The sequence below is a fragment of the Macaca thibetana genome, chromosome 1 (assembly GCF_024542745.1).
Source record: "Macaca thibetana thibetana isolate TM-01 chromosome 1, ASM2454274v1, whole genome shotgun sequence".
Lineage (NCBI taxonomy): Eukaryota > Metazoa > Chordata > Mammalia > Primates > Cercopithecidae > Macaca > Macaca thibetana.
Window position 1 is genome coordinate 160,169,606 of NC_065578.1, and position 19,756 is coordinate 160,189,361.

At 41.0% G+C, this 19,756-nt stretch overlaps 3 protein-coding genes across 6 annotated transcripts in view; 2 read left to right on the forward strand and 1 right to left on the reverse strand.

The window, feature by feature from the left end:
• The window catches only part of LOC126939198 (NADH-cytochrome b5 reductase 1), a 143,857-nt gene that overhangs the window by 84,780 nt on the left and 39,321 nt on the right, over window positions 1-19,756 (forward strand). The window lies entirely within an intron of this gene.
• TMEM183A (transmembrane protein 183A) overlaps window positions 1-19,756 on the reverse strand; it is a 604,310-nt gene that overhangs the window by 55,876 nt on the left and 528,678 nt on the right. The window lies entirely within an intron of this gene.
• LOC126939017 (alpha-1,3-mannosyl-glycoprotein 4-beta-N-acetylglucosaminyltransferase C-like) lies at window positions 124-18,164 on the forward strand. 4 transcript variants are annotated; one of them, XM_050763864.1, is made up of 5 exons: window positions 124-280; window positions 407-536; window positions 1,688-1,862; window positions 2,783-2,939; window positions 16,639-18,164. In XM_050763864.1, exons 3-5 carry the CDS (start codon window positions 1,755-1,757, stop codon window positions 17,772-17,774), a joined length of 1,401 nt encoding a protein of 466 aa, XP_050619821.1. In that variant the 5' UTR covers window positions 124-280; window positions 407-536; window positions 1,688-1,754; the 3' UTR covers window positions 17,775-18,164. The 4 variants fall into 4 exon arrangements, with proteins under 4 accessions (XP_050619821.1, XP_050619840.1, XP_050619811.1 ...); XM_050763883.1 differs by lacking the exon at window positions 407-536 and having other exon boundaries at window positions 1,654-1,862; XM_050763854.1 differs by lacking the exon at window positions 407-536.

The window sequence follows — 19,756 nt, forward strand, 5'->3', positions numbered from 1 at the left end:
GCTGGTGCTGGCTGTGAGACTGGGTGTTGGTAATCAGCCCCCATTCAGGGAGAACAATGGTTGTCATGGGAGGGGGTGTCATCTGACTAACTTTGTCTTGCCTCAGAGGATGCATACACCTTCTGGCCCCATCCCAGGGTCCCCAAACATTTTATTTTCTTCTTCTTGACTTTGGGGAAAGCCCTGAACATTCAAGTGGTATAGAGGTCAGGTCAGTCGCCGTGCATCCTGGGGAAAAAAAAAAAAAAAAATCTCAAATGAAACTACAACTCCAGTCAAGGTGAGGACCTTTTCAATCTCCTTATTTACTGTCCCCTCAAAAGTTCTGGGGGACTGGAAGTTTCATGTCAGAAAGGGAAATTGTCCCTGGGACCTCTGACTTGATGCCATTCATCACCTACCTTAGGTCCTTAACAAGTGCTTAGAAGTGCCATGTCTACGTTTTGTTCCATGAGTCATCTAGAAGAACAAAAGAAACTGACATGAAAAAGAGTCATGAAAGATGAATGCCTAACCAAAAAGGGTCCAGACTTCAGGTAATGGAGAGGACTGCCCTGGAAGAATCTGAGTTTGCTCCCAAAGCCCCTGAGAAGCAGTGATATATAGGAAAAACAGTCTCTGGCATCAGGCAGGAAAACCTGTGGGAACATAGGACTATCACATCTAAATACGAGAGGAAATGGTGGCTCAAGGTTCAGGTTTGGAGAGGACAAAATAACACACTGTCTTTTCTTCTTGGAGCTACAGCCTTTGGATATGGCTTCAGTGTGTTCTGATCCCATCGAGGATCGTAGAAAGAGATGAGGAAGAGGGTGCTTAGCAACTGATAAAGATTTCCACCTCACAGAACTGGCTCAACATGAGCCAAATAGACATCTGTATGGAACATAAGAGTTAGTGGTAGACAGGGCGCAGTGGGCACTCTGGAAAGGATAGAACTTGGAGGGGAGAGAGAATTAAAGGCTTCAGATATCTCCTTCTAGAACATTCCATGATGCTTAATGTAGGATATATATATACAAACTAGAGTAAAGTCTGCAAAAATATCTTCCTGACTCCAGAGAGTCAGTAGGGTGAAGGAGTCAATAGGCTCTTGCAAGATTTTTCTATTACAAATACTCATTAGAGATCACACCCTCTCTATTCCCATCACACCTTCCTTACCTCCTCGATGAATGCTGTCTGGTTCAAATGTGTGAATAAGAAATGTTCTCTATAATGCACTTGGAAACTCCTATTAAAACAGAATCAAGGTCTCTTCTCTTCACCTTGCCTTTGGCAGAAATCATGTCAGGGACTTTGGAGTTGGGGCAATCAAGGTAAGAAAGAGCTCTGGAAATTTAATTAAACATTGGTGTCCAGAAGAAGGAAAATGAAGGAATGGATATGGAGACTTGCAGGCAAGAGTGGGGGCAACTGAAGCTGTGATATTAAGGGCACTTTGCATGCATTTTTATACATCTGTGTTTCTCAAACGTAAGAAAGGCATAGCTCTGTTTTTAAGGGGAAAAAAATCATTAAGGATTCTTAAGAATATATATAAGAACCCCAGGTTTAATATTACTGGCTTTGGAAACTATACTTATTCAATGATAATTATAATTTGATATTTTTGATAATCTTGTAATTTGAATTTTTTTATGTTACCATCAGATGAAAACTTTTCTCAGTAGTGTGTACATTTCAGACATCCAAGAATACACTGAAGGATCACAGATCGGGAAACAGCTCTGCAAGTTTCCAACCCCAGCACCATGAGAGATTTTCTATGGAAACTCATCATTATTGCAACAGCAGTAGTGCTCCCAATCTACTATTTCATTGACGAAAATCCCTTTGATACTGCAAGTTTCCTGTCTTTGGTGAGTACCAGAAATTTTAAGTGGGGCAAACTTTCCTGACAGAATGAAAGAAAGCATTTATCTGAGTGTATATTTAAATGAAACTGTCACAAATGCTATAGACATTCAAGGAAGAAAAAAGACAAGCAAGTTTGAGGAATCAACATATTTTTCCTTGATGGAGACAATAAGGGATGGTAACACTCTGGAAGAAACAAAATTCAGGGCTGGGAAGAAATAACACTGATTTAATGCTTCGTCAGAGTTTGCCCTTTTCTTATAGCAATTGATGATGTAGAGATTTTTCTTCTTGTTTGGTAAGTTTCCCATTACAGAAAAGTTCCCTTGGTTTTCAAAGTTATACATTATCCCTAAAGTTATGCATTAGGATCCTGAAGCTCACAACAGTTAAGTCATTTCTCCAAGTCAAGAAAAGTTTTAAGGAGCAGAGAAAATTCTGCCAGAACCCAGAAAAGGCAAAGAAAAGAAGGGAGGGTGGTGAATGAACTTGGAAGGGTGAAATGCCACCAGTGGGAAAGAATTTAGAGTGAAGCACTGGGGTGCTTAACTGGCCTCCTGTATCTCTCATGCTTAACACATGCTATGCCCTTCTTGGGATTAGGTGACCCATACTAGACTGTAATCAAAAAGGATAATTGTGGGTGAAGAATGGCAGAGCTAGACATTGTCTCATTCCCTACATAAAGCTAAGGAGAGCTAGAGAAATCCCAACTCCCTTTACTCCAGGATCCATAATCTATATATGTAACAACCCCTGGGGTAGGATTGCTTCAGAAGAGAAGGAAGAAGTTTGAACTGAGCTTGAGCCAACCTGCCCTGTATCCTGAAGATGATTTCATTATATTATGCAAAGGGAAATGTAACTAACCATTTTTCCCAAAAGGGATGAATCACAGAGCTAAAACTCACTCTTTCCTCAGAAGGAAAAGGAGATGGTAGCTTGGCAGAGAGCCCGAATGCAGATCAATCCTGGTAGAACAAACCACATGAAAACCTTCAAAGATATGCAGAAAAACTCAGAACCGCTTGAAAATGTGAACTCCCACATCTTGCTGGGAGCCTCTCCCACAGTAAAAAGTGAGTGTCCACCAGGGGTGTAGATCATCCAGGTTAGGCAAGGGTAGAGGGGGAAGGCAAGTGGAAAGGAAAGGGAACAGATAACTCGGGAAGAAAACAGGGATGCTGAAATGAAGGACCAGGCCTATAGAATTTGACTGCAAAAGGGCCGGGCTCGGTGGCTCACGCCTGTAATCCCAGCACTGTGGGAGGCCGAGGCGGGCGGATCACGACGTCAGGAGATCGAGACCATCCTGGCTAACATGGTGAAACCCCGTCTTTACTAAAAATGAAAAAAATTAGCAGGGAGCGCTGGTGGGCGCCTGTAGTCCCAGCTACTTGGGAGGCTGAGGCAGGAGAATGGCGTGAACCCGGGAGGCGGAGCTTGCAGTGAGAGGAGATCGCGCCCCTGCACTCCAGCCTGGGTGACAGAGCAAGACTCCATCTCAAAAAAAAAAAAAAAAAAAAAAAAAGAATTTGACTGCAAAAGATAGCAATTCTGACTCCATGAATCTCCCAGTCCCTTTTCTGATGAAACAAGGGAGACAATGGGAAAAGTACAGGAGAAAACTATGGGAAGGGGGACGGAGTAAAAGGGAAAGAACTAGGGAGGGGACAATGCAGTGTCTTGAGTGGGTAGTCCCGTCGGGTTCTGTGGGGCTCTAAAGAGCATCTAATAGCTAGCCACTCGTGCTGTGGTCCACAGACTGACAGCTAGTGTCCATGGACGTCAGCAGCGTCTGTCTGGCAGCTTGTTCCACATGTGGAATCTTAGGTCCTCCCCAGACCTACAGAATCAGAATTTTCATCTTAACCAGACCCCCAAGCGATTGGTATGCACATTAAAGCCTGAGAAGTATGCTTTCATAGATCTGGGGCACAGAGATGATTCTGGAGAGCACAGCCAGGACTAGCACATGTTTCAGATCAGCAAAATCAGTTCTGATGCTTTTTAGACTGTCCATATGATGGAGACCCTGCCCTTTTCATCCTCAGTGTGGGCTACCCTTGCAGTCTTTATGGAACTTCGTTTGTAGTAAACAAACATATTCTCATTATAAACTATTTCCATACAATACATTGTAAGTATATACATATTGTATAGCGAGTAAAAAGTGATAGTTCCTTTTTCTCCCTCATTCCTGTCCTCTCCCCCAGAAGTCTAATAAGTACCCTTCTTGAGATCCAGATATCTTTCTAACACGTACATATATACATGTCTGGGGGATTTTTAAAGGCCATCTTATATGTATTGTTCTGAGATTTGCTTTTTTCTTTCATTCATTTGTACATGTTTTCTGGGTTTGGTGGCTCACACCTGTAATCTCAACACTTTGGGAGGCTGAGGCGGGAGGAATACTTGAGTCCAGGAGTTTGAGACTATAGTGAGCTATAATTGTGCCAATGTGCTCCAGCTCTGGGCCACACAGGGGAGACTCTTGTCTTTTTTTTTTTTTTTAACTTTTACTTTAAATTCAGGGGTATATGTGCAAGTTTGTTACATAGGTTAACTTATGTCATGGGGGTTTGTTGTACAGATTATGTCATCACCCAGGTATTAAACCTAGTATCCATTAGTTATTTTTCCTGATCTTCTCCCTCCTCCGCCTTCCACCATCCAGTAAGCCCCAGTGTGTGTTGTTCTCCTCGATGTTTCCATGTGTTCTCATCATTTAGCTCCCACTTATAAGTGAGAACATGCAGTATTTGGTTTTCTGTTCGTTCTTGCATTAGTTTGCTAAGAATAATGGCCTCCAGCTCCATCCACGTCCCTGCAAAAGACAAGATCTCCTTTCTTATAGCTGCATGGTGTTCCATGGTATATATGTACACATTTTCTTTATCTGGTCTTTCCTTGATGGGCATTAGGTTGACTCCATATCTTTATTATTATGAATAGTGCTGCAATAACATTCGCATGCATGTGTCTTTACAATAGAACAATTTCTATTCCTTTGGGTATATACCTAGTAATGGGATTGCTGTGTCGAATGATAGTTCTGTCTTTAGGTCTCTGAGGAATCGCCACACTGTCTTCCACAATGGTTGAACTAATTAACACTCCCACCAACAGTGTGTAAGCATTCCTTTTTCTCTACAGCCTCACCAGAATCTGTGAATCTGTTGGCTTTTGACTTTTTAGTAATAGCCATTCTGACTGGCGTGAGGTGGTATCTCATTGTGGCTTTGATTTACCTTTCTCTAATGATCAGTGACAGATTTTTTTCATGTGGTTGTTGGCCACATGTGTGTCTTCTTTTGAAAAGTGTCTGTTCCTTTCCTTTGCCTACTTTTTAATGGGGTTGTTTGCTTTTTTCTTCTTGCAAATTTGTGTAAGTTCTTTATAGATGCTGGATATTAGACCTCTGATGGATGCATAGTTTGCAAAAATTCAGGAGGAGACCCTGCCTTGGAAAAAAGTGTATATTTTGGAGAGTTTTTCCTTACCTCCTTCTTTTTTTAACTGCTGTCATCAACATAGTGTGGATGTAAAAAAATTTACTTGACTATTCTTATTGATGAGAACTCAATTGTTTTCAACTTTTTGTGCTACAAACAACATCACAATTAATATATTTTTGCTCATATGTAAAAATATTTCTACGAGAAATATACCTGTGTGTGGAACTAATGAGTGAAAGAGCACATGCACTTTGGATTTTGATTGACACCTCAAAATTGCATGGAAAAAAGCATACTATTAATCACGTCAGTTTATGGATATCTATTTCCTCACAATCTTGCCAGTGCTGCTGTTGTTTGTCGGTTTGAAGGGCAGAAAATATTTCTTTTGATTTGGTGATATTTGTGATAATTTGATATCCCTGATTATTTTGACAGTTGAGCTTTTTTTATGTTTAAGGGTCATATTTATTCACTCTGTGGATGGTCTATTCATATCCTCTGGTAATTTTCTACCGTGTTGATTGCTTTTTGTTGTTGATTTCTAGGAGTTTTAAAATATATAATGAGTGCTCATTTTATATATTATATACATATCATTGCATTTATCTATTGTTAAATATGTCCCTCTTTGCCACTTGTCTTTTGTTCATGGTTATTTGTCATATGAATTTTAAAAATCGTATATAGTCATATGAAGGAAAAATGAAGCAGGCAAAGAAAAAAAGAATATTTTCTATAATCAAATTCGTTCTTGGTTTTTATAGCTTCTAGGTTTTATGACTGTTTTGGGGGAAAAGTCCCTATTACAATATTATTTTTGGAAAATTTTACTATATGCTCTTCTAATACTCTTCTGATTTTTCTATTTCAGGTAGAAATATTTCACATAGTTTAAATTTATTTTTAATTAGGATCTGAGATAAATAATATACTTTATTTACAATTGGATATCCTGTGATCTCAAAACCATTTACTGAATATTCCATCTTTTCCTCCCACTGAGAAGAAATGCCACCTTTGTCATAGAAACTCCCATATGTGCATGGGTTTATTTTTGAAAATCATTTTGTTCCATTGACTTTTTTAATGTTCCTGTACTAATTCCACATGATTTGAGCTTCTAATGGTTTATTGTATATGTTGTCAGACTAATCCTTCCTCCCCCACTTATTTATGTCCTATTTCAAATTATTGTCTATTCTTTATTTTTTCTCCTCCAGATGAATTTTTAATTAGCTTATTAAACATCATGTAAAACATACTCTTGACTGAGATTGCATTAAATGTATAGAGAGACTTGGAGTTCATTGATATCTTTATAATACCAAATCATAGCCTGGCGTGGTGGCTCACGCCTGTAATCCCAACACTTTGGGAGGCTGAGGTGAGGGAAATCACTTGAGGTCAGGACTTCAAAACCAGCCTATCCAACATGGCGAAATCCCGTCTCTACTAAAAATACAAAAATTAGCCGTGTGCGGTGGTGGGCACCTGTAATTCCAGTACTTGGAATGCCGAGGCAGGAGAATCAGTTGAACCCAGGAAGTAAAGGTTTTAGTGAGCCAAAATTATGCCACTTCACTCCAGTCTGGGTGTCAGAGTGAGACCTTGTCTCAAAAAAAAAAAGTAATTAATAATGAATCATACCATTCAAGAATGTGTTATGTATCTACATGTATTCCAGGCTTCTTGTATGGGCTTCATTAAAGCTTTGTCATTTGTTTTAGGTACATTCCCCCATATATTGCAGTTCTTCACACTTTGTGACTTCCTTTTCCACTACGTCTGATAATTGGTTATTGTAAGTTTGAAAAAATGCTAGTTGTTTCTGTGCTGATCTGTTATCTATCATCTTAATGAACTCTCTTGGTTCTTTTTTTTATTATTATTGAGACAGATTCTCACTCTGTCGCCCAAACTGGAGTGCAGTGGCACAATCTCGGCTCACTGCAACCTCTGCTGCCCAGGATCAAGCGATTCTCCTGCCTCAGCCTCCTGTGTAGCTGGGATTACAGGCACCCATCACCATGCCCAGCTAATTTTTTTTGTATTTTTAGTAGAGATGGGGTTTCGCCATGTTGGTCAGGCTGGTCTTGAACTCCTGACCTCAGGTGATCCACCCACCTCAGCCTCCCGAAGTCCTGGGATTACAGGCATGAGCCACCACACCTGGACTCTCTTGTTGGTTCTAATCGTTCATCAGATTCTCTTGAGTTAGCTATGCAGACCATGATATTATCTGCAAATAGTGACAACTTTGTCTCTTTCCGACATTTCACTCTCTCATTTCTTACATTATTTCACTGACCATTATAAGTAGACGCAAGCATCTTTGTCCTATTCCTCACTTCCATAGAAATTCTTCTATAATAGTTCATCATTATGATGCTTTCTTAATTTTTTAACTTACATGTGTCAAAGGATAAACAAAGTTTTGTGCTGTGTTTGAGGTTTACAATATATCAAAAGCACTTTTATCTTAATCTCTTCAGAGAGGATACAGTAGGTGGACTGCAGTATCAAACAATGGAAATCTTACTCAACTTTTCATAGAGTTAAAGTACAAAGAGTTTAGCCTAAAGTAGATATATCAGTCAGGATTCAACCAAAGAAGCATAACCAGTAGCAGATATATTAAGAGATTTATTGCACTAAATTGGCGATTGTGGGAGCTGAAAGGCAAGTCCAAAATCCATAGGTGGGTCATCAGTATGGGGAGGCTGGAAACGCCAGGGCAAGAACAGAAGCTGCTATCCACAGGTGGGATTTCTTCTTCTTCAGAGAAGCCTCAGTTGTGCTCTTTCACCTGATTGAATCAGGCCCGTCAGTCAATCTCCCTTGTTTTCCCCTCCACCAGGGGTAATGCTGTCCTGAATTTGATGTTTATACTTCCCTTATATTTCTCAATAAACTTACAATTAATTATTCCAAACTAATATTATTATTGCCTGTTTTTTGTGTTTTTGTTTGTTTGTTTGTTGTTGGGAACAAGCCTCCCAAAATCTGGCCATAAACTGGCCCCAAAACTGGCCATAAACAAAATCTCTGCAGCATTGTGACAGTTCATGATGGCCATAATGCCCACGCTGGAAGGTTGTGGGTTTACCGGAATGAGGGCAAGGAACAACTGGTCGGCCCAGGGTGGAAAACCGCTTAAAGGCATTCCTAAGCCACAAACAATAGCATGAGCGATCTGTGCCTTTAGGACATGCTCCTGCTGCAGTTAACTAGTCCAACCTATTCCTTTAATTCGGCCCTTCCCTTTGTTTCCCATAAGGGATACTTTTAGTTAATTTAATATCTACAGAAACAATGCTAATGACTGGCTTGCTGCTAATAAATACATGGGTAAATCTCTATTCTGGGCTCTCAGCTCTGAAGGCTGTGAGACCCCTGATTTCCCACTTCACACCTCTATATTTCTATGTGTGTGTCTTTAATTCCTCTAGGATTTCGGCAGTTTGTTTTCATTTTGTTCTGTTTTGTTTTGAGATGGAGTTTCACTCTGTCACCCAGACTGGAGTGCAATGGAGCAATCTAGGCTCACTGCAACCTCCGCCTCCTGGGTTCAAGCAATCCTCCTGCCTCAGCCTCCCAAGTAGCTGGGATTACAGGTGCCCACCACCATTCCCAGCTAATTTTTGTATTTTTTTAGTAGAGAGGAGGTTTCACCATGTTGGCCAGTCTGGTCTCAAACTCCTGACCTCAAGTGATCCACCTACCTGGGCCTCCCAAAGTGCTGGGATTACAGGCATGAGCTGGCCTAATTGCCTGTTCTTAAACTTCATAAAAATGGTATAAAACTGTGAGTGTTTTTTCCAGAACTTACTTTTTTCACTTAATGTTTGTGAGATTCCTTTTACTTCCTATTCATTCTTTTTTCACCTAATGTTACATTTGTGTTATACTCTGTGTAAAACATTCGACATCGACTTCGTGTTGAATGAACCATCACAATGTTTTGATTCATTCTCCTGTTGATAGACACTTAGGTTACTGCCAGTTTTTTCTATTAACAACAATGTTGCTATGAATATTCTTGTACACAAATCTGTATGAACACACATGAGCAATTATTTAGGATATATTCCTAGGAGTAAAATTGCTAGATTATAAGACATCCATATCTTCTCCTTTATTAGATTTTGCCAAATTGATCCCTAAAATGGCCTACCAAAATAAAAACAAAAAAGCACACCCATCACAGTTATTACTCGTTCACTCTTTATTCTCACCATCAAGATATGAAGCCCTGTTGTTCCACGTCTTTGCCATCTGTTAGTATTGTCAGATTTTCTTTTTTTTAATTGAGATGGTAGGTGTCTCTCTATGTTGCCCAGGCTGGTCCCGAACTCCTGGGATCAAGCCATCCTTCTGCCTCAGGCTCCCAAAGTGCTGGGAATACAGGCATGAGTCACCACGCCTGGCCCAGATTTTTCAACTGCTGTAATTCTTTGGTTTTAATTTGCTCTTCCCTGACTACCAGTAGGTTGAGCAACTGCCTGTTGATCATGCATGTTTTCATGTATCTATTGATCATTTATAGTTTTTTGTTTTTTGTGGCATGCCAGTTCGTAAATTTTGTATATTTTCTTAATAGTTTTTGTATTTATAATAATTTTTAAAGTCTTCATTTATCTACTTGTGACATATTTTCATTCTTAATATTATTTATGTTTTCACCATTTTAAACTATAGGTTTAGGCAGGGTGCAGTGGCTCACGCCTGTAATCCCAGCACTTTGGGAGGCCAAGACAGATGGATCACCTGAGGTCAGGAGTTCGAGACCAGCCTGGCCAACATGGCAAAACCCCATCTCTACTAAAAACATAAAAATTAGCTGGGTGTGGTGGCAGATGCTTGTAATCACAGCTACTCAGGAGGCTGAGGCAGAAGAATCGCTTGAACCCAGGAGGCAAGGCCACAGTGAGTTGAGATCTCACCATTTACTCTAGCCTGGGTGACAAGAGCAAAACTCTCTCAAAACAAAAACAAAAAACTGTAAGTTTAGTTGATTAAACTTTTTTCTTTTTTTTTTTTTTTTTTTTGAGATGAAGTCTCACTCTGTCGCCCAGGCTGGAGTGTAGTGGTGCCATCTCTGCTCACTGCAAGCTCCGCCTCCCGGGTTCATGCCATTCTCCTGCCTCAGCCTCCCGAGTAGCTGGGACTACAGGCGCCCACCACCACGCCCGGCTAATTTTTTGTATTTTCGGTAGAGACGAGGTTTCACCGTGTTAGCCGGGATGGTCTCGATCTCCTGACCTCGTGACCCGCCCACCTCAGCCTCCCAAAGTGCTGTGATTACAAGTGTGATCCACCGTGCCCGGCCTGATTAAACTTTTCTAACAAACACCTCTTATTGATCTTTTACAGTTTTTAATCTATTGTATTTAATTACATTCTGCTTTTATCTTCTTAATTCCACATTCTGCTTCTGTTGGTTTTATTTTTGCCTGGTTTCTTTATTTTCTCATTTTATTTATTTTCTTTTCATGTTGCTTTCGAGAAAATACACTGAAAGATGTTACTTCTCTACGTCCCACTCCCACTTTAACCATGTCCCACAGGTAGTGGTCTACCATGTTCTTATTTCCATTTATTTCTAAGTACCTGTTAATTTCCATTTGGATTTCCTGTTTAACCCAAGAGATATTTAGAATAGTGACTTTTCATTTCCAAAGGGATGCTGTTAGATTTTCATGATTAGTTTTAACTTTATTGCATTATAATCAAAGAATATGAGATATAAAATTACAATATTCAGGACAATTAAAAGTAAAATTGTCTTCATGGTCTAATGCATAGCCAATATTTTCTATGGATATCTGAAAGGAATGTGTATCATCTGATGAGCTGATGAGCACCACACACATACACAAACACATACACACGTACACACGATGAATTTTGTTAATTGTTTTAGTAAAAACTGTTTCTTGATTTTCATTTACTTAATGTATTGATTTCCAGAGAGGCTAAATATTTCCCAGTGTGATTATGGATATATTTATTTTTGCTTAGATTTCTAAAGTTTTATTTCATATGTAGCTTTGAAATAGGTGAGTTCTATTTGTCAACATTTAAACAATATATTTTTCAGTACTATATTTTCGACATTTTTGTAGTGTGTGTGTGTGTTTTATAAAATGTATAGAGCTGAATTTCATTTAACATTGATATTAAATGAAGTATTTTTCCAGATACCCCTCTTTCCTATTAACCTTGGGTCCAATTCAGAAATACATAGAGGTTGGATAGGTAGTTAAATGAAACATCTCCCGCTTTTTTCTTCACATGAAGCTGGGTTGAAGATGTGTCTGGGATCCAAGAACACAATCAGCTTTGGAGTGCATCCCACCCCCTCCTGTTCCAGTGTCCTCTGGTCTCAGATTTAAAGAAACAAAATAGAAACCCAAGAAATTGGGTCTGTAGAACAAGCATTTAACCATTCAGATGAACAGAATCTTGCTCCTGTTTTTCACTCCACTGAGCACGAAAGTCTAACAAAGCTGAGAAGGAGGCTGCATGTGCACATTACCTGTAATAACCCAGTGCCGAGACCAGCTCGGTCAGGGAGACCCTAACCCAGCGGCGCTAGAGGAATGAAAGACAAACACACAGAAATATAGAGGTGTAAAGTGGGAAATCAGGGCTCTCACAGCCTTCAGAGCTGAGAGCCCCGAACAGAGATTTACTCACATATTTATTAACAGCAAGCCAGTTATTAGCATTGTTTCTATAGATATTCGATTAACTAAAGGTATCCCTTATGGGAAACAGGATTAACTAAAAGTATCCCTTATGGGAAATGAAGGGCTGAAATAAAGGAATAGTTTGGGCTAGTTAACTGCAGCAGAAGCATGTCCTTAAGGCACAGATCGTTCATGCTATTGTTTGTGGCTGAAGAATGCCTTTAAGCGGTTTTCCACCCTGGGCGGGCCAGGTGTTCCTTGCCCTCATTCCGGTAAACCCACAACCTTCCAGCGTGGGCATTATGGCCATCATAGACATGTCACAGTGCTGCAGAGATTTTATTTATAGCCAGTTTTGGGGCCAGTTTATGGCCACATTTTGGGGGGCCTGTTCCCCACACCCAGCCCTAAAAGAAAACTGTGGGTCAGTGCATGTCAGAGTGATTATCTCAGTAAAGAAATAAGCCAATCAAGGACAGGGAAGTGGGAATGAGAGATTTAAGAAACTTCCGCATGAGAAGATGGATATCCCTAGTTTAAGAAAAGCATGTGCCAGGTTACTACAAGAAACCCAAGGCAGTTCTCATCCCACACAGTCTCTTCTCATAAGGCTCCATGTGTCTTCTTTTCTGACCCTAACTCCCACCTCCTCAACTTCTGATGTCTTCCACTGTGCCCTCTAGAACTCATGATCAGTCATCAGCAAAGTTCCCTTCTCTCAGTACAGGTGCACTGTCCACGCTCCTATCTAGTTACAGCCTCTGAACCTTCACACTAGATTTCACCTCTCTTGACCACTCGTTAATATCACTCAAGCAATTTTCTCTATCGTGGGCCACAGATTTTCCCTCCCTCCTCTTATCATACAAACACATTATAATATTTTTCAAATCTTGATAAAAGAAAGCAAACCTCTCTTAACACCACAGATTTTTGCCTTCGCCTTTTCAACAAAATTACTCTTGATTATGTAGCCCATGGTTTCCATGTTGTTGTACGCACTGGTCAGCTTCCAATCTCTATCTTACTTGACCTATCACAGCATTTGACACAGTAAATGACCGTCTTCATTCAACATTCCCTTCCATTGCTTCCAGGATTCCAAACTCTTCTGGTTTTCCTCCAGCATTGCTGGTAGATGCTCAGTCTCTTTTGCTGATTTATCTTCTCTTTCCAACTTCTAAATGTTGATGTACCCTAGGGCTCAGTCTAGACTCACTATTTTGGTGACCTCATCCAATCCCACAGCTTTAATCCCTAACTATATGTTAATTGCTCCCAAAAGTATAGAACCAGCCTTGATCTACCTGTGGTCCTCACTGGCCTCTGCAGCAAGAATATGTGTCCCATTTCCCCTGTCACTGAGAATCCTGTGGGCAGCTGCTACTGAAGTGTTTGGCTGGAGAACATGTGGTCTTTTTCCTGTCAGTTCAATCAGGGCTTTGTGATTCTCTTGCTGAACCGGTTCACTTTGGCACCATGTACCCTCCTGAAGTGTGACTGTGACACCTGTTTGATCTCCATAGGTTACAACAGTATTTAATAGAAGAAATAAACCTTGAGACAGAATAAGATCTTCCTGAGTCAAGTACTTCTTTTTTCTTTTTTCTTTTTTTTGTTTGTTTTTGTTTTGTTTTGTTTTTTGAGACAGGGTCTCGCTCTGTCACCAAGGCTGGAGTGCAGTGGTGAGATCTCGACTCACTGCAACCTCTGCCTCCCAGGTTCAAGCAATTCTCCCACCTCAGCCTCCTGAGTAGCTGGGACTACAGGGGTGAGCCACCATGCCCAGCTAATTTTTGCATTTTTAATAGAGACAGGTTATCACCACGTTGGCCAGGCTGGTCTTGAACTCCTGACCTCAGGTGATCCACCTGCCTCTCAGCCTCCCAAAGTGTTGGGATTTCAGGTGTGAGCCACCATGCCCAGCCTTGATTCAAGTACTTTAAAAATTCAAGAGACAGATCTAAGCTATTTATTATGTCCAAAGAAGATGAAGTTCAGGAGTGTTTACATTTGTCGGTTTTAATAACACAAAGAACTCTCAATGAAAACCCACTTTTTTCTTTAAGTTTAGATGCATTTTTAATGGAATGTGTTTTAAAATATCGGTATGAACTCATGATGTGTTTTATCTTTTTTTTTTTTTTTTTAAATATTTCTAGCTCTGTCCACAAGGGCCTAGAAATGACCAACAGTGAGCACCCTTGGTGCCAGATCATAGACTCTAACTCTCATTTTCCACTACAACAAGGGGAGGGGCTCGTTGTAAAAAGTGGATGATTCCAAATCCAAGGCAGGAAATGTCATAGAAGACAGCAGAGAAGCTTTATAAAAACGACTAAAGTTGTATCAGAACAGCTCAGGATCCAACTTCAAGAGCTTATTTGCCAAAGACAGGATAATTTAAGCATCAATAAGAATAAAATTTCCAGCTGGGCATGGTGGCTCATGCCTGTAATCCCAGCACTTTGAGAGGCCAAGGCGGGTGGATCACTTGAGGTCAGGAGTTTGAGACCAGCCTGACCAATATGGTGAAATCCCATCTCTACTAAAAATACAAAAATTAGCGGGATGTGCTGACAGGCACCTGTAGTCCCAGCTACTCGGGAGGCTGAGGCAGGAGGATCACTTGAACCTGGAAGGCAGAGGTTGCAGTGAGCCAAGATCGTGCCATTGCACTCCAGCCTGAGCAACAGGAGCGAACTTCGTCTCAAAAAAAAAAAAAAGAGAGAGAGAGAGAGAATAAAATTTCCATGATTTGAAACACATGAAATATATGAGTTTATAAGGATCTCCCCCACAAAAAAAAACCTGATACATTTTGTCACCATTTGAGAATGCTAGGGAACCAAGTCATTATTTTATTTGAAAGCTGATAAAAGGGAACCAGCATTTATCCTGCTTTTCTGTATGAACTACAACTGGGTAACCAAAGAGTGAATGAGGGGAATTTTCTCTTTACGGAAACATTCCAGATAATATACAAAGCAGGAATGCTCAACTTAGAATATCACCATATTGCAACCAGTAATGTATTAACAGATCTAGGCACTGAAATCAAAGGCTGCTAACATCATAAAAACAGAAGCAGCCTGCTATTCTGTGCCTTCAGATGAAAGAACACATCACTAATGCATGAAGTATTATTGCCCCAAAATCTAACCTGAACTTGGTCAAGTCCTCATACTAATGTTTTCTACAAACTCTTTATGATTCATATCAGCCGGTTATTTTGCCAAAGAATGTGATTTCCTCTCTGATCTGAGTATTTATTTGACTTATTTGGCATTCTTCAATCATTGTTTCCTCTGTTAGCTTCTATTTCTGTAGTTTCTTTCTGATTTAGTTGTTTCTCTTCCGTTATATTGAAGCTTCTTGTTTCAGATTAATATTTGAGGATCTAGAGTGAACAGTGAACTTCTTCCCTCTAAGAGCCATCCCTGTTTGCCTCTTTGTAAAAGTGGGTTGTGATTATGGAAACCTGCCTCATTCGATTGTAAGGCAGGAGTGACATCTGGGGTCACTTCTGATGCTCTTTTCAGCCGCAGGACTCATGCCATGCCCTATCCCCTAGCAGAACATCCACTTTATTTACACAAAAATACTTAGAACTTTAATGTGAGAATGGACATTGCCACCACCAGCCCCTTGGTGGGCACTAGCCCAGTGGTCCTGGAAATAGTTCTATAATCAAGTATCCAGAGGACCATCCCAGGGCTCACTCCTCTACTTTATATTTGGTGGCTCTGAACTTCAAATTTTTTTGAGGCCTTCTGTAGAAAGATGCACCTGTGCAGTTGTGTTTTCTTGCATATCTTTTGGACTGTGCATTCCTCTGCTTATACTTCTCCACCAGTCCTGTTCTGTAGTCTCTCTATCTTCCAGGAATTCTCCAAATTGTGTGGTTCTCCAAGTAGTGTGGTTCAGGGCAATCTTTCTGTTTTTTTAATTGGAATTTTGTTTTTGTTTTTTGGGGTAAGGGTGTTGGAAGTTTTGGTTTGTTTGTGTGTGTGTGTTTGTTTTTGAGACACAGTCTCACTCTGTTGGCCAGGCTGCAGTGCAGTAGTTCAATCACGCCTCACTGTAGCCTCAAACTCCCAGGCTCAAGTATCCTCCCACTCCTACCTCGAAAGTAGCTGGCACCACAGGCCTATGCCACCACACCCATCTAGTTTTTTTGTAATTTTTGTAGAGATGGGTTTTGCCATGTTGCCCAGGCTGGTCTTGAATGCCTGGGCTCAAGTGATCCTCCACCTTGGCCTCCCAAAGTGCTGAGATTCACACCTGAGGTTGAAATTATAGGCATAAGCTTAGTGAAATTTGGGGTAGAAGGAATTTGGGGTGGGGCATAGCTGCAAATATTAGTTTGTCATCTTTATCCATTTCCCCCACAATTGTTTTCAACAGCAGTGATTTTTAAAGGAACTCTCAACTTGTGACCAGATATTAACTCCTAATATGGTCTGTGGTCAGTCCTGCGAGAGAGAAAATGTAAAATAACCACAGAAATATATAAAAGTTGGCATATGGAAAGACCTAAGAGAATATCATAGCCTTACCCATAGCAAATACTTTTCTAATTTCTCTGAGTTGACAAAGGTCCTTTTTCTCCCCAATCCTAGAACTGCTGACCATAGGGATTTCTTCAGTGCAGCGTCCCCAAGGAAGCTACCTCTTGGACACCCTGCAATCTCTCTTCTTTGCTTCCTCCTTGTCTGAGCAGAAATACTTCACTGTTCTGGTACACCTGGCAGATCCTGATCCCAACTGGCTTGATCAAATGATCTCCAATATCTCAACCCTCTTTCAACCATACGTCCAGGCCAGACAGCTAGTAGTGATCAACACTCCTCTTAAAAGCTATCTTCCCTTAAAGAACCTTAAGAAAAACTTTAATGACACTCCCACCCATGTAACCTTTCGCTCCAAGCAAAATATGGATTATGCCTTCCTGATGAACTTTGCTACCAACTACTCTGACTATTTCCTAATGATCGAAGATGATGTGAAATGTGCTCCTGGATTTGTCTCCCAGATTGCTACTATACTGTCTGCCTGGGAAAGAAAAGCTTGGGTGACTCTGGAGTTCTCTAGGCTGGGCTTCATTGGAAAACTCTTTCATGCCAGAGATCTCCCCTGCTTTGTTCGCTTCCTTCTCCTCTTCTACCAAGAAATGCCCTGTGACTACCTTCTCTCCCATTTCCGTGACCTTCTCATGCAGAAAAAACCAATCCAATTCTTCCCCTCCCTCTTCCAGCACATGGGCAATTACTCCTCCTTTGAAGGTCAGTTGAACAGCCTCACAGATAAAGAGTTTGAGGGAAATAACATTGGCCCTCCTGGCAACCCTGCTGCCACCATTCACACTAGTCTGAATGTTACCAATGCCTCTGTTCTTATGAATGCCTATAGTCTGGATAAGAATTTCTTTTATATCAAGGAGGCTAAGGCTGGCAGCCACCTGACTGTGGTTTTGGACATACCTGCTACAGTGTTCCGAGTTCAGGTGCTGACTGGCTCTGAACTGAAAGAGGAGAATCAGGTGAAAGAGGGACAGGTAGAACTGGGCTATGACTCTACCAATCGGATTAATGACTGTGATGACTACATTCTGCTGGGGCTACTGGTGAATGGCATCCTGGATAAGCAGGTGTTATCTGAAGAGTCTGGGAAGAAGGTGAAATGTGTGAGACTGCTTGTAACAGCTGCTCTGCCCTCAGGATTAATAGTCAGGCACATCAACCTCTGGATTAAGTAACGTTTAAGTAATATGTGGAGATTCCAGTAGGACTTCTGGGAGTGCTCAGGTTGGAGGGAGAGTCTACAGAAGTAACAAAACATTAAAGTCTGGAAATTGGTCAGGTATATCTCTTTACTAGGTCCTTTCAGGATTCTAAGTACAGAAGACACAGCATGTTGAAAGGCCAAGAGAAGGTAACATCCTTTCGGTCACCTTCATGGGTGATCCTAGAGTCATGGGTGGGTAGAAGGGGTTTCTTAAGACGTTCTCTGGTTTTCTTTTCTTTTATTTCTTTCTCCCTCTCTTTTTTTTTATCTCAAAGTCTCACTCTGTCGCCCAGGCTGGAGTGCAGTAGCGTGATCATAGTTCACTGCAGTCTCCAACTCCAGGCCCAAGCAGTTCTCTCACCTCTTCCTCCCAAGTAGCTGGGACCACAGATGCATGCCACTAGGCCCAGCTAATCTTTTATTTTTTGTAGACACGGGGTCTCACTATATTGCCCAAACTGGTCTCACACTCCTTGGCTCAAGTAATCCTCCCACTTTAGCCTCTCAAAGTGCTGGGATTACTGGCATGAGCCACTATGCCCAGCTCCTTCTCCAGTGTTCTGTCTATAAGGGTCTACCATCCAAAGTTCTTTCCTTGGATCAGTAATGCCAGACCTCTACAAAGAATAGGAACATGTGAGTAAGACTAACTGATGCTCACGTCAGAAGACTGTAACGGTGCATAAGAGAAGACAAAAGTCCTTCCACCAGCCAGGAAATGGATTCGTTAAAGACAACTTCCTATGTGACAGGAAAAAGTCAATCAGCTAAGAATATGACTCTTTTCTCTGTGATCTCATTTTTCCATTATAAGGTATTCGTTCATTCCATAAACATTTATTTGAGTACCTTTTATGTTTAGGCACAGTTCCCTTCTACATAATCAGCCAAAATGCCAGAGCATTCCTTTGTAAACACCATTAAAATTACTAAAAATAATGTGTTGTGATTTCTGCTAGCTTCTCTAGTCATATCTAAGGGATTATAGGTAACTTGAGTATTTCTGTTAGGAAACACTTTGGATATTTTACTAACATCTTTATTTCAATTTGGCTATGAAATCTTTATTTCCAGAAAAATCTGGTCCCTGAGCTCAACTCATGTGCAGGGCCTGCAGAGGGGTTTCCACTACCTTGAAAACTATAATCCATGAAGGCAAGGAGAAAAGAAAAGGAAAGGAACACTTTAAGAGGAATACTTGGAGCTGGGCTTGGTGGCTCCTGCCTATAATCCTAGTGCTTTGGCAAGTCAAGCCAGGAGGATTGCTTGAAGCCAGAAGTTCGAGATCAGTCTGGGCAACAAAACGAGACCTCATCTCTCTCCAAAAAACAAATCCAGGTGTAGTGGTGCACCCCTGTAGTCCCAGCTACTAGGGAGGCTGAGGAAGGAGGATTGCTTGAGCCTTGGAGGTCAAGGCTGCAATGAGCTATGATTGTATCACTGCATCCCAATCTGGGTAACAGAACAAGACCCTCTCTCAAAAAAAAAAATAAAATAAAAAGAGGAATACTTGGGAAGAACTCAAATAAAAAGCCAGACAGAGTGTCCTAATAAGTTATAATCAAAGTGGTTAGAAAGAACTAGAAAATTTGGAAACAGAATAATGGCATGGGAGCAAGAATAGGAGGTTGAGGTTTGGGGACATCAGATGCAGGGGAATGGGGCAAGCATATATGGCAGCCATGAGAGTGTAGGGATCAAATCTCCACTGTGGCCAGCATGATTGGTCCCACCACTCCCCTTTGGACCTACCACAGTGTGGTGCCAAGGCTTCACTTCCCACGGGCTGTGACTAACCACAGCAGAATGGTACAAAGCCAGCCCCTTTCGGCAAGATGAGAGACACCTCTGAGAGGTGATTTTAGCCTGAGGACTCCCCATAAACCTATTCCAAACTTCCTTGGACCACACTGCAGTCCTGGTCTTTCCCTAGCCAATCCTTCTTTCTCTGTC

What these genes read in the sequence shown, in the direction of transcription:
- LOC126939017 (XM_050763864.1), top strand. Translation starts at nt 1,755, where the DNA reads ATGAGAGATTTTCTATGGAAACTCATCATTATTGCAACAGCAGTAGTG. An exon ending in CTGCAAGTTTCCTGTCTTTG is followed by an intron (nt 1,863 to 2,782) that starts GTGAGTACCAGA and finishes CTCTTTCCTCAG; the next exon opens with AAGGAAAAGGAGATGGTAGC. An exon ending in AGCCTCTCCCACAGTAAAAA is followed by an intron (nt 2,940 to 16,638) that starts GTGAGTGTCCAC and finishes CCCCAATCCTAG; the next exon opens with AACTGCTGACCATAGGGATT.